This window comes from Vicugna pacos, chromosome 23, assembly GCF_048564905.1.
Source record: "Vicugna pacos chromosome 23, VicPac4, whole genome shotgun sequence".
Taxonomy (NCBI): Eukaryota; Metazoa; Chordata; class Mammalia; order Artiodactyla; family Camelidae; genus Vicugna; species Vicugna pacos.
The window spans coordinates 12,744,986-12,759,598 of record NC_133009.1 but is presented as its reverse complement, the minus strand read 5'-3'; the positions used below and the strand labels follow the sequence as shown (position 1 = coordinate 12,759,598).

At 33.7% G+C, this 14,613-nt stretch overlaps 1 protein-coding gene across 1 annotated transcript in view; it reads left to right on the top strand.

Moving 5' to 3' along the window:
- INTS7 (integrator complex subunit 7) overlaps positions 1-14,613 on the top strand; it is a 74,357-nt gene that overhangs the window by 21,291 nt on the left and 38,453 nt on the right. The window contains exon 8 of the mRNA XM_006198745.4: positions 13,913-14,030. Coding sequence (XP_006198807.1) covers positions 13,913-14,030 — 118 coding nt within the window. The remainder of the gene's footprint in view (positions 1-13,912; positions 14,031-14,613) is intronic.

The window sequence follows — 14,613 nt, the reverse complement described above, 5'->3', positions numbered from 1 at the left end:
AATAATACAGCATTGTAAGAGAGCAAATTGTTTTGCTTTATATTTTTGTATCGTCTTTATTATCTTCTAAGTGTTTGAATATGAAGAATTTCTAAAAGCATTGTTGATAGTTGTGGCAGAAGTTATAAGTGACAAAGTAAATATATAAAGCGTCTATCCTTCATTTTTTTCCCTATTTTATTTTCCAGTTTTATTGAGATGTAATTGACATACAGCACTTTAAAGTGTGCAGCGTGACGATTTGACTTACATCATGAAATGATTATTGCAATAAGTTTAGTGAGCATCCATCATCTCATATAGATATAGAATTAAAGAAATAGAAAACAATTTTTTGTGTGTGATAAGAACTCTGAGGATTTACTATCTTAACAACTTCATATACAACGTATAGCAGTGTTAGTTGTATTTATCATGTTGTACATTACTTCCCTAGTACTTACAACTGGAAGTTTGTGCCTTTTGATTGCCTTCATCCAACTTCCCCTGACTCTGGAAACCATAAATCTGATCTTTTTCTGTGAATTTGTTTGTCTGTTTGTCTGTTTTGTTTTTGAAGTGTAATTGAGCTACAACACTACATTAATTCCTGTTATACAACATGGTGATTTTTTTCTGTACATTTCAAAATGATCACCACGACAAGTCTAGTTACAATGTTGTCACCGTGCAAAGATATTACTAACTGAAAAACTTATTTCCTTTAATGTTTAAGTTTTATTTTAGTGAATTAGAGTTGCCTCTCAGTTTCTTTTTAATTGTCACATTACAATGCCAAGGCTAATTGAGAAGCCCAATTAAATTGTTTATTTTATTCCTGTTATCTTTACTCAGTGTAGGGAGAACAATTTTGTTGCTCACTATGATTTATTAGGGAAAAGGTGCTGGATGGGTAACTTGGCAAAGTATATTTCTCCTTTTCACAGGAAGGAAAAGACTTTCTTTTTTAATTTAGAGGTTTTTTTGTGGGGGAGCGGTAATTAGGTTTATTTACTTTTTTATTTATCTTTGGAGGAGGCGCTCAGGATTGAACCCAGGACCTCGTGCATGCTAGGCATGGACTCTACCACTTGAGCTATATTCTTCCTCCCCAGAAAAGACATTTTTAAGTTTTCTTTTGTAAATACCAGAGCAGATCTCAATCTCTAGACTTTTAATGTGACATCTTTTAAAGCATTTTTTAGGTTAGATTGTTTTATATTTTATCTTTTCTCAAGGTGGAACCCTATTTGTTTTCCCATTACTGATAATAGATGCACCACTTTTTAAAAAATGCTACTTAAAGTGAAATGGAAAATTGTTAGAAGTCAACCTTTATTTTCATGGATTTTATTATCTCTTGGTATCATCGAAGCTATGGTGTAACAAAAACCTTTGAATTTCAGATTATGAAAACTAAGCTGCTGTGTTTATTTTTTGTTTGTTTGCAATTTTCTAAGCATATTTCAATGTGTTATAATTGATAGTCACAAATGTCCCAAGAGATAAGGGCAGTTATTAGTATTTGCATTTAATAGATAGCAAATTAGGATTCGGAGAGACTTAATATGCTTAAGAGAGCTTCTAAAGAGGACTTAATTAAGAATCTAATTAAGAGTGCTCTGTCCTCTGGTGCTTTTTTTCTACTAAACATACTGTCCAAGAAGAGAATGTGCTTAGCCACTTTAGGAAATCAAACCCAGTGAGAGCACTGTATTATTCCATCTCATTTCTTTCCTTACTGTGAGATTATACATGCAGAAAAGTATGTAAAATATATAGTTAATAGTTTAAATCATAATTGGAAGTGAAAACCCACCTAACCACCATCCAGCTAGAAACAGCACTGCAAAATCACAGAGCCCTGCTTCCTTTCCCTCCCATGGTTCTCCCTCATCAGAGCCTTAACACCCACCCAAAGGAAACCACTGTCTTGGATTTTATGATAATTCTTTCTTTGCCCTTTATAGTTTGATCACATATATGTATGCCTCCCAAAAAAATATTATTTAGTTTGTTTTTACTCTTTTGTGCAACATTACACTAATGAGACTCATCCATGTGGTTGCATGTTCTTTCCCTTTAATCGCTGTACGGTTGTCCCTCAGTATCTGTGGGGGATTTGTTCCAGGACCCCTGCTGGAATCCAAAATCCTCAGATGCTCAGATTCCTTATATAAAATAGTGTAGTTTTAGCTTATAACCTACTCATATCCTCCTGTATACTTTAAATCTTCTCTAGATTACTTACTAATAAGATGTAAATACTAGGTAAATCGTTATAAATAAAATGTAAATTCAGTGTACATAGTTGCTAGCACAGTAAAAATTCAAATTTTGCTTTTTGGAACTTTCTGAAATTGCCCCCCCCCCCACTATTTTTAATCTACTGTGGATTGAACCTGAGGATGGGGAAGTCATGGATACAGAGGGCTGACTGTATAGTATTCCATTATATGGATGGACCACAGTTTGTTTGCTCTCGATGAGTTATTTCTAACATGAGACTCTTGCAAACAGTGCTGCTATGAACATTGTTCTGTTTGTGTGCAAGAGTTTCTTTAGAGTGTATACCTGAGAGTAAATGTACTAACTTACAGACTGTGTGTATCTTCACCTTTACCAGATGTTGTTTTTCAAACTGACTGAAACAATTTATATTCCCAGCAGTTGTGTATGAGAGCACCCATTGATCCACATTCTTGTCAACACATAGAATTGTCAGACTTCTACCTTTCTGTCAGTTTAGAAGTTGTAGTTTTAGTTTCTAATTCCTTGATTACTAAAGTGAACATCTTTTTAGTATGCTTATTGGCCATTTGGATTTCCTCTTTTGTGACATGACTATTCAAGTTTTTTGCTTATTTTTCTACTGATTTGTGGCCACTATATATTCTGGATACTTGTACTTTACTGGTCCTTGACAATTCTGTATAAATTTCAGAGGCAGCTGGAAATTCCATTTAATAAAAAAAGTCAATAATTTTGTGGACAGTGCATTGAATAGAAAGATCAGTTTATAAGAAATTTATGTCTTTTCAATTCGAAGTCTCCTAATGCATGAACGTGTTATATCTTTCCATTTATATTTAGTTCTCTTTAATGCATCTTTTGCCTTAGTCTATTTTGTCTGATATTAATATAGCTACTTCAGCTTTTTTCTGGATGTATTTAGCTGGTAGATGTTTGTCATCTTTTTACTTCCAGTCTTCATATATCTTTATGTTTCAGACACATCCTGTGTTAATTCTGCTGCAAAGACCTTAAAACACACTTTTAACTCCATTTACATATTTCTCTAAACTTTTATATATTATTGTCATGTGTCTTAATTCTATCTTTTCTTATCAGACAGTTTTGTTACTGTTTTTCTTTTGCCTTTGGAAAGTCCTTTAGTGAGGGCCTGTGGTTGTCTGAAATGTCTTCATTTTACCCTCAATCTTGAAAAATACTTTCTCTGGGGATAAAGTGCCCAGGGCAATGAGGATACCGTTCTATCATCTACTGATTTTTATTTTTATTGCTGAGAAGTAGCAGTACTCTTCTGAAGCAGTTTTTTTTTTTCCTGCTTAGAAATTTTTCTCCTTAATTCTTCTTAATCGTGTTCTGCAGTTTCACAATGAAATATCTGGTTGTAGATTTCTTCTATTTAAAACTATCTAGACTGTTGATTTTCCTGAATCATAAGATTGGTGTCTTTCAGTAGTTCCAGGAAATCATCCATCATAATTCTTTCAGATATTGCCAGTCTCTTATCTTTCCTTCTGTATCTCCAGCTTAATGAATGTTGGCCCTTCCATTAATCCTCCATGTTCCTTACCTTCTTATTTCCATCTCTATCTTTTTCTGCTGTGTTATGGATCATTTTTCCTCATATATGTTTTAGTTCAATAATTATCTCTCCAGCTTATCTAAAGTTCTTCCAGATCTTTCTCTGCTATATATTTCTGTTGGTTCTCTATTTTAGTACGCTTTGTCCTTAAATACCGGTTTTTTACCTTGAGCTACTCATTTTCTTTGGAAAAATATATGTGGAATTCTTCAGATCCCAGAATGAAGAATGCATTCCTCTGGAGAAGATTTGCATTTGCTTCTGTTAGGTAGGGAGGTCAGATAGTGAGATAATGCTGTAGAGAGAAATAAACTCAGGGAAGGGGATTAGTGAGCGTAAAAGATGGAGGTTGCAGTTTTAAATAGGGTGGTTGGGGAGCGCTCAAGAAGTTGACACTTGAGCAAGGACCAACGCCAACTTTGTGGGCCTCTGAAGGAAGAGCAGACCAGCAAGAAAGGGCCTAAGTTGAGAGCATTCATGAGTCTGCAGTCAGTGTGACTATAGACTAGGGGAAATAAATAGGAGATGCTGTTAAACATTCAGTTGGAAGGAGGAGATCATTTAGGGTCTTTGAGTCCTTTGTAAGAACTAGAGCTTTTGCTCTGCATGACATGGAGTGTTATTGGATGATTTTGAGCAGAGGACATTATCTTTTCTTTTTTAATTGAAATATATTTGATATATAACATTGTGTAACTTTAAGGTGTACAGTGTGTTCATTTATTATGTTTACATATTGTAATATGATTTGAGCTTAGCATAATGCTTAACATAAATCCTCCATGTTGTTACATGAAGCAGTAGTAGTTCATTCCTTTTTACTGCTGAACAGTATCCCAGTACGTGGACCACAGTTTATTCATCTGTTCACAAGTTGATGGACATTTGCATTGTTTCCAGGGTATTTTTTTTTGTTATTATAAATAACGTTCCTATTGTACAGATCTTTGTAGGACATTTCTTGGGTAAGTATGTAGGAACAGAATTGCTAGATCGTGTGGTAAATTTTGTTTAGCTTTGTAAGAAACTGCCAAACTGTTTTCTATAATGACTGTACCATTTTACATACTTACCAGCAATGTATGAGTTCTAGTTCTGTATCCTTGCTAGCACTTTTTATTGTGTGGTTTTGTAATTTTAGTCATTTGAATAGGTGTTTAGTGGTATCTCATTGTGGTTTTAATTTGCATTTCCCTAATGACTAATGATGTTAAACATCTTATCAGTTTGTCATCCAGATCTTTTTGATGAAGTGCCTGTCTAATCTTTTATGCATTTTTGTTGTTGTTGTTTTCTTCTCATTACTGAGTTCTTTATGTATTCTAGATATGAATGCTTTATCAGATGTGTATTTTGAAAATATTTCCTGCCGGTATGTGCCCTTAATACAGTATCTTGTGAAGAGCTGAAGTTTTTTGTTTTGACAAAATCTAGCTCATCATTTTTTTTTTTCTTTTTTGGGTTGTGTTTTTTGTGTTTTATCTAGGAAGTCTTTACATAACTCACAGTAACAAAGATTTTCTCATATACTTTCTTCTGGAAGTTTTGTAGTTTTAGGTTTTATATTTAGCTCTGTGTAATCCACTTTGAGTTGACTGTTGTATACAGTGCAAGGTAGGGATCCAGGTGTGTTTGGATAGCCAGTTGTTCCAGCACCATTTGTTGGAAAGGCTATCCTTTCTCTATGAACTACCTTAGTATCTCTGTTGAAAATCAGTTGACCTTATCTATGTAGGTCTTTTCCTGGATTCTATTCTGTTCCTTTGGTCTGTGTATCTGTTCTTAAGACAGTAACACACTATTTCGATTTCTGTGGCTTGGAATTCTAGAAGTCTTGGAGTCAGGTAATGTGAGTCCTCTACCTTTGTATTTCTTTTATTTTGGATGTTCTAGGTCCTTGCTTTTCCATATAAAATTTCAGATCAATTTGTCAATTTCTACAGAAAGTCTGCTAGGATTTTGATTGGTATTTGCGTCTATATAGATCAATTTGGGGAGAATTGACATCTTAATAATATTGAGTTTTCTGATCTGTGAACATAGCATATCCCATTCATTTATTTAGGTCTTCCTGAGTTTCTCATCAGCGGTTTTAGTTTTCAACATACGAATCTTGCACATATTCCAGAAGATATTCCTAGGTGTATCATGGTTTTTGATTGTACAGTTGTCCCTCTGTGTCCACAAGTTCTGCAGATTCAACCAACCACAGATTTCAGAAGTGTTCCAAAACACCCCCCAGAAAGTCTCCAAAAGCAAAACTTGAATTTGCTGCCTGCCAGCAACTATTTACACAGCATTTAATTGCATTAGGTATTATAAGTAATCCAGAGTTGATTTAAAGTATATGGGAGGACGTGTATGCAAGTACTATGCCATTTTATATAAGGGACTTGAGCATCTGCAGATTTTGGTGTCTGCAACAGGGAGGGGGTCCTAGAACCACTACAGATCCTGGGGTACAGCTGTATTATAATGATTTTGCTCTTTTAATTTCTGTGAGAGCAGGTTTGATTTCCTCTTTGACCATGGAATTAGTTTAAATAGTATTTTTCCTTCTTATTTCTTATTCTTCTTTTATCCTGTTTATTGAGATACAGTTGACATATATCACTCTTTAAGTTTAAGCATAATGGTTTGACTTACGTATATTGTGAAATGATTACCGCACTGAGTTTACTTAGCATCCATCATCTCGTATAGATAAAAGAAAGAAAAACCAAAACAAGAAAAAAAACTTCCTTATGATGAGAACTTTTAGGATTTACTCTGACAACTTCCCTATATGTCATGCAGCAGTGTTAACTGCAGTCATCATGTTGTGTGTGGTATTTATCTTATAACTGGAAGTTTCTGTTTTTGAAATGATAAGCTTTTGCTGATGGAATTTTTGTTGTTGCTAACCGTTTGTTATTAAGTCCTAATTTTAAAGTTTCTTTGTGGCCCAGTATAGGATCACTTTTTGTAGACTGTGCTTAAGATTGAAAAGAAGGTTTATTTTCTATATTATGTGTAACATATTAGATATATATTAGATAATATAGATAAATTATGTATGTATTATTACTAATATAATATAGTATTTTAAAATAAAGCTGTATGGAATCTACTGATAATACTTAAGTATGCTACATCTTAGTTTTTTTCTCTTTTTGATCTATGAAGTTTTGATACTCATTAGCTTCTCGTGCCAATTTATGTCTGTTTTAATTTAAAAATCTTAATGCTGTCTTGTTCCATAGATGGAACTTTTATTAATGTAAAAGAATCCTCTCTTCTATTTAAAGCTTTTTTTGCCTCAAGTTCTGTATGTAATGTTAATTTGCCACTTGTTTATTTTTCTTCACATTGTTACCTATCAAGCCTTTGCCAGTTTTATTACCCTCAACCTTTTTCTGTTGTTTAGGTTTGATTCTTATAGATAGCATATATTGAGACTTAATCTGAATGGTTTTTAGTAGTTATAACATAATTTATTTACATATATTGCTATATCTGAGGGGTTTTTACTTCTATTTTATCCTCTTATTTTAGACTATCTATCCTCTTATTTTAGACTGTTTATAATGTGTTCTTTTTGTTTTCTTTGTTTCGTTAGTTTCCTTTGTTATTTTGATCAAGTTTTCTTTGTTCCTTTATTCTTCGTGAATTAAAAGATTTTAGTATGCTAATTAAACAGTTTTACTTGATCTACCTCTATATTCAACATATTAATATAAGAACTTATGTATCTCTATTAAAAATGAAAAGTATGGTGGTTGAAATGTTGCAGATTTTAGCAGGCTTAAATTCTTCTCTGTTCTACTCTCCTTCATTCCCCCGACACCCCCTTCCATGTCTTGTTAAAATAATCTGGAATTTCATTACCAGTTACTTTGTTTTAAACTATGCAGTTTCTTTTTTGTAGTAAATTTTTTCATAATATTTGCATTGAATTTCATAACCACATTAATTGTTACTTAAATGTTCATTGTTTTCTTGATTTCACAGCTTACTAGTATTTCTTCGTTATACCACATCTTCCCTGGAATTTTTCATTCTGATTTATCTTTATCTTTCTTGTGGCTTTTATCTTTAGTTCTTTTTAATTGACAATATTTATTTTTTTAATAAATCTTCCACAAAGTATTTTTTCCCATTGTGCCTGAAACTTGAGCATATTGATTTTAATTAAATGGATATGGTCAAATAATCATTTTTTCAAGGCCTAGGTATGTTTTTGAAAATGTTGGGATAAAGCAGGGGTAAACACTTCTGATGATTTAACCTTTACAAGGTAATTGTTGGTTGATTTCAAATTTGAATTTTACTCTCAATCACCAAGAGTAATTATTTTTCTTCTAGGTCTAACTCGCTCCCTCTTTTCTTTTTTCATTCTTTCCTTCCTTCCTTCCTTTCAGCCATTCTCATCACTGCTGATTGATTTTTGAGTTTTGTTATGTCAAGTATAAATTGTGTCCATTCCATTGCCACTTTTACTGGTGTGTTATAATTTCCACCTATAATTGAATATTTTAGGCTTAAAGGAAATATTTTCGTCCTGAATGTTTTAAAAACCTGAAAGAAGGAAGGGCCTAAATCAAGGGCCAAGTATAGTGTGATATTGTTAAGGTAGTCAAAAACAGAAATAATTTCATAGGAACAAAAATATTTTTTCATGAGTTTGTATTTTTCTTTGGAGTTTTTAAATGTCTTATTAGGATATCCATTTTTGTTGATCAGTATTAGTAGTTCACATTATTCTGATATTAGGGTCTTTGAATAGATTGATTTTTGCAACCTGTGTTACACAGCAAAAGATTATTTGTTCTGGATATTCTCAAGCATATAATTTTATTTGTGACTTGATCTCTCCTAAGATTTCTGATTTGTACCTTACCAAGTCCTAGGAGGAATGGCAAGTTAAACATGAGAATTGTTTCTTTTAATAATTTTTTTCTTTGTAGTTAGTACAATGGAGACGTAGAAAATTTAGAAGTATTATGTCTCTGACAGAGTATGTATGTATGTATGTATTTATTTATTTATTTATTTATTTGAAGTATAGTCAGTTTACAATGATGTGTCAGTTTCTGGTGTACAGCATAATACTTCAGTCATACATGAACATACATGTATTCATTTTCATATTATTTTTCACCATAAGTTACTACTACTATATTGCATATAGTTCCCTGTGCTATACAGTATGAAGTTGTTATCAATTTTATATACATATATTATGTATTTTCAATTGAAATGTAGTTGATGTACAATATTATGTTAGTTTCAGATGTATAACATAGTGATTCAACATATAAATACATTATGAAATGATCATCACAGTGAATCTAGTAACCATCTCTCCTCGTATAGAGTTACTACAATATTATTGATCATAATTCTTGCTGCTGTGTATCACATACCGTGACTTAGCTTATTTTACGATGGAAACTTTGCACCTCTTAATCCCCTTCACAGAGTACTTTTAACGTGACATTTTTCTTTATTTTAAAGATTATAAACTTTTTGCCATACTTTTTGGAGCACTTCCCTGGTGGCCAGTCCCATTCTAGAGGAGAAGCCCCCACTTAGGAGCTGACCCAGAAAACAGTAATTCAGGACAGAGTCTCAGCTGAGCAGTGATTTAACCCAGCCTAGAGAGAGAAGGTGGTCTCAGAAATTCAGACCAGTTAGTCAGCGACAGTGACAATGGTGGTGTGTGAGAAAGCGAGGGCCATTGGAAGAGTTAGATTCTCCCTTTTTGTTGATATAAAAAATGGTCCTGGTAAGAACAATTTTGTAATAGGTAACATCCTTAAAACAGAAACTTGAACCAGATTTCATTATTGAAATACGCCTGACTTGCTGCCTCTGGGGAACTTTGTGATGTGCTCTGTAAAGCTTACCACTTTGAATTCATGGACCTTTTAAACCATTATGTATGGAGAGCATTTTAGGTGTTCAATATTGTGCAGAGTAACAGAAATTAGAAGATAACGTTGTTCATCGTAAGATTTTTCTAACAATCTGTTCAGTTTTTCAAATGGTAAATTTTTTCTTTGCAATTATTAATATCATTATCATGTTATATAAAATGTCTCACTTACCTTCTTGATTATCGCCAAAGGTTACAATCTATAAGGTGTCATTTTGAATATTGGTAAATACAAGACATAACCTCTAGGGCTATTTGATAGAGAATTTTATTTCTGAGTACAAACTAATTAACCATACAAGGCAGAACAATTTAGGCAGTAAATAGTGGATAAGTGGAAATGGCCCAAGAATTTGAATGAATAAATTAAAACTATAGTATTACCTAATAACAAGCACTTTTTAAAAACAGCTGTTCTGAACTTCAAAAACAACATCTGTATCTTCCTTTATTTCTTCATCCCCTACTCTTTAACACACTTGCATTTAGATCTGTTTCCTTATTACTTTGTTTAGTTACTTGAAAGATCACTGGTGTTCTTAATGCTAACTCCAGAGGCTTTTTCTGCCCTTACCAGCTTTCCTTTTGATACATTTGACACTGTCAACCTCCCCTTTCCCTTGGCTTCTTTGGCATGTAACTGTGCTCATTGACTATGCCCACTCTCTAAACTGTACCTTTTTTGTATTCTTCCCTGCCCCTTGTTCTCAGAGTGGAATCTTTGAGTTGAGTTCAGTCTGGGGGCTTCTTCCATTTATTCTCTGCCACTCGGACGGCTTCCCTTAGCATCAGGACTTGTGTTCCCCAGCAGTCTTGCCCTCTTACCTGAGCTCAGTTGCCCTCCCGCACAGTAGTTTGCACAGGTTACAAAGTGCTTCAACTCTCGGTAGCTATTTAATATTACAGACAATAGATGTCACCCTCCACCTTATATTTTATTTTAAATTTCACTTTCATTCTTTTAATGCCAGTACATTCACGTGTCAAAATTCAAAAGCTACAAAATGATATGCAGTAAAATATGTCCCACTTACTGTCCTGCCATCCACTCAATTCCTTTGCCCAGTAGCAACCAATGTCTAATTTCTTATATGTTTTTCCAGAGGTGTTTTATCTGAAAATGACAGTTCTGTATAAATCTTTACCCCCACTTTACAGACAAAGAAGTTGAGGCTCAAAGATTTCAGTAATTGGCTCAGATCACAGAGATGATAAGTGGCAGAGCCAGAATTCTAATGCGAGTCTTTCAATTAAAAATCTGCTTCGTCTCAGATTCCAAATGCCTGGTGGATATTTCTTCTTGGACTTCATATCTCTTCCTGTGTTCGGTTATTCTGTTAAAATTAGCTTATCCACATAAATTCTCAGTCTTCATCAATGGAATCAACATTCTCTGGCCATCAGGTTTGAAGTTTTGTAATAGCAATTGAATCCTACTTGTTCATTCCGTTGTATATAATCCCCTTCAGAGCGTCTCTCACATTCACCCTCTGCTCTCTGTTTCTACCCCAAGTTCTAGTTCAGGCCATCATCAGTCACAGCCTCCCTGAAGTACTGCTGTAGACTACAGGATGGCTCCTTAACTCAGCTTCCTTTAGTAACTTGTTCTGTTTACCATTGCAGAGTAATCTCCCCAGCACCTTAGATGACATCATTCCTCTCCAGTGGCTTCCTTATCCTTTCTCACCAGGTTTAAATTACTCTGCCTGATTTTCAAGACCCTCTACGGTCTGGCCTGATCTTCCCTACTCTCTCTTAGCCTTTGTCCGTTTGAGATGTGTCTCCTCTTAGGCCACAAATAAACGCTTCATATTCTGGCCTAATCGTCCCAGTTCTTGTTTGCGTCACCTGGACTATCTTCCCTTCCATGACCAGAAACCTACTTTATCTTTCAAGTCTGTTGCCGTGCCTTCCACAGTAATGTTTGCTGCTGCTATTTTTGTTATTAACTAGGTTTTTCTTTCAGTTGGAAAATTATGTGCACATGATAAAAATTTCACAGAGTTCAAAGGTGTATAGTGAGCAAAACGTAAGTCTGTCGTCCATCTCTTCCCTCAGGTCTCCTCTGCAGAGGCGCTCACTAGTCTTTTATGGATCGTTCCTGAATTTTTTCATCCATGTGCAATCATGTGTATGTCTCATTTTTTCTCTGTACAAATGAAAATATACTCCATGCATGTTCTGGACTTTTTATCACTTAAGAATGCATCTTGGGAAACATCTCATATTAGCATATAGATCGACTACATTCTTTTACCATCTGTGTGGGACTCTTATTTTATTCCCAAACCCCCACTGATGGACATTAGAGTTGTTCCCAGTATTTCTACCGTTGCCATTTATATTGCTACATTGACTAGTTTGTTTAAAAAAAAAAGTTGCTTTGTGAACATGAATTTCTAAAGGAGATTTGGGAGCTCAATGATATATACATAATTTCTATATTTAATGCCAGTTACTCATCAATGAGATTTACACCATTTTACCTTTCTATCAACAGTGTGTGTGAGTGCCCATTTCCCCACACTGTTTTCGAAAAGTGTCGTGGATTATTAAACTTTAATCTTGGCCATTTGGATTGGTGAAAAGCAACTCTTCTTTTAATTTAAATGTTTCAAACTATGAGGTTTAACATCTTATACTTAAAAAACATTTGTATAATTTTTTTCTGTGAACTGCTGATTTTTCTTTTGGGTTGGTTTCCTGTTCATTAGTAGGAACTTTTTATATATTAAGGTTATTGGGCCTTTGTTGATCTCACATGATAGGAATTTTTTTCCAGTTTTGTCAATTATCTTTTTACTTTTTCTTTTCCCATGTTAACTCATATTACTATTACTTTTTACAGTTTTGTTTTTTATTTGGCATTAAAAAGAAATAAGAATCTAGTTTTACTTTATCCAGATGACTGTCCAGTTGTCCTTGAATTGTTTATTGAATAGTCTCTCTGATTTGAAATGCCATTATCATAAATTCTGTATGATTTGAATCTATTTCTGGGACCAATTCTTACTGATTACTGTCCACAAGTAATAAAAACTTACTTGTTTTTTATAGGTTTATTACACATTTTAATATTTGGTAGGACTTGTTTTGTCTTTCATTTTACTTTGTCGTAATTTTCTGCATATTTTCTGGTTTTTATTTTTCCATGTAATCTTTAGAAATAGATTATCTGAGTTCCCCCTCCCCAGGATTTTGTTGATATTTTTATTGAGATCATATTAAATTTATTGTTTAACCCTTTCTGAAATTTTATTTTTAATTGTTCCCCTAGGCTTTCAGTTTTGCTCACTATCTGAAACTTTGTGAGAGAATGGGAGTTAGTTTAATAACAGGACAGTTATTTGACCATGTAATTATATACAGTAATGTCATAGAGTCCTAAGAGACTCTACATAAATGTAAGGAATGAGCCAAGAGTCACTGTACTAGGAGCATATATTCAAGGTCGACTGCAGTGACAGAAAAGCTAGCATCTTGATTTTGATAATACTTCAGACTACCTTAGTCAAGAGTAGAGTAAATGACTTGAAATGGAAGAGGATAGATAGCTCACTCACTTATTAACTAGATAGAATGCTACACTCTATTACTTAAATAAATTAATTTAAAAATACACACACACACACCCACCCTCTAATATTCATCTCTCTTGTAAGCAAAATATGTTGAAAGTTCTGCTTGTAAGAACTAAATAGTATGTAATTCATAATGATCTGAATAAAAAGTCATTCATGATGGTTTTTGTATAACAGACTTTATTTTTTACAACGGGTATAGATCTATAGAAAAAGAGAGGAGATAATACAGAGGATTCCCAGATACCCACATCCTTGTTCCTTAATTACTGATATTTTACATGAGTATGGTGTATTTTTTATAGTTAATGAACCAATTTTGATACATTATTAATTATTATAAGCCAGAGCTCGTACTCTGTCCTGGTTTCTTTAGTTTATACCCAGTGTCTTTTTTTCTGTTCCAGAATCCCATCTAGGGTACCACATTATGTGTAGCTAACCTGTCTCCTTAGGTTCCTCTTGACTGGCGGTTTGACCTAAGTTTTTTATCATGGAAAAAAGATACAGTTTTTCTAAAAGCTAGAAAACTTAAAATGAGTAGATAATTTTAAGGTGTACTGATGTTTTAACTTCTGTGTTCCTTTCTCTTCTGCATTTCAGGCACTCTGTGAATGTGCCCTCCAGACTCCTTATGACAGCTTAAAACTTGGGATGCTGTCTGTCCTTTCCACACTGTCAGGGACCATCGCCGTCAAACATTACTTCAGCATAGCTTCAGGTAAAGAAATGAAAGGAGATAATACGTGGGTAACATGCTAATCCTTTATTCATGTTGATATTTCAAGTTGTTTCCTCTATAAAGCTTTAGAATTAGGGAAGGTTTCAATTTCATACTCTGTTGTATGCTGTATTTCAAAGTGATTTCTTAACTAATTCCTATGATAATAAAATCTTGCATCCTTGGTCTTAACTCAAGGGTTTTCATAGATTTGTGCTTTTTTGCATTTTATATGGGTGAAATAATATTTTTGAGGGTGCTTAAAATAGCTGGTTTGCTTTTGTGTGTCTCTGACTCAAATTGCCCTTTGGATTTAAGTACATTTCAAAGGCCAACTGGTGGTGAATTTTAAAAGCAAATGTCATTTGCTCCCTTTTAGGCATGTATTATCCCTCTGGAAAATGATTAAATAAAAACTTACTCCAGTTCAGTAATGCTTTCCTGGTTGCCTATTCAAGATGATTTAACTCCAGAATGCCTTTATTAATGCCCTATGAGGAGCTTACTTACATAACAGAATTAAGGCTTAATTTTTTTGTTGTTTTTTTTAGTGCAATTTTTGTGAAATCTCTATTGCTTCCTT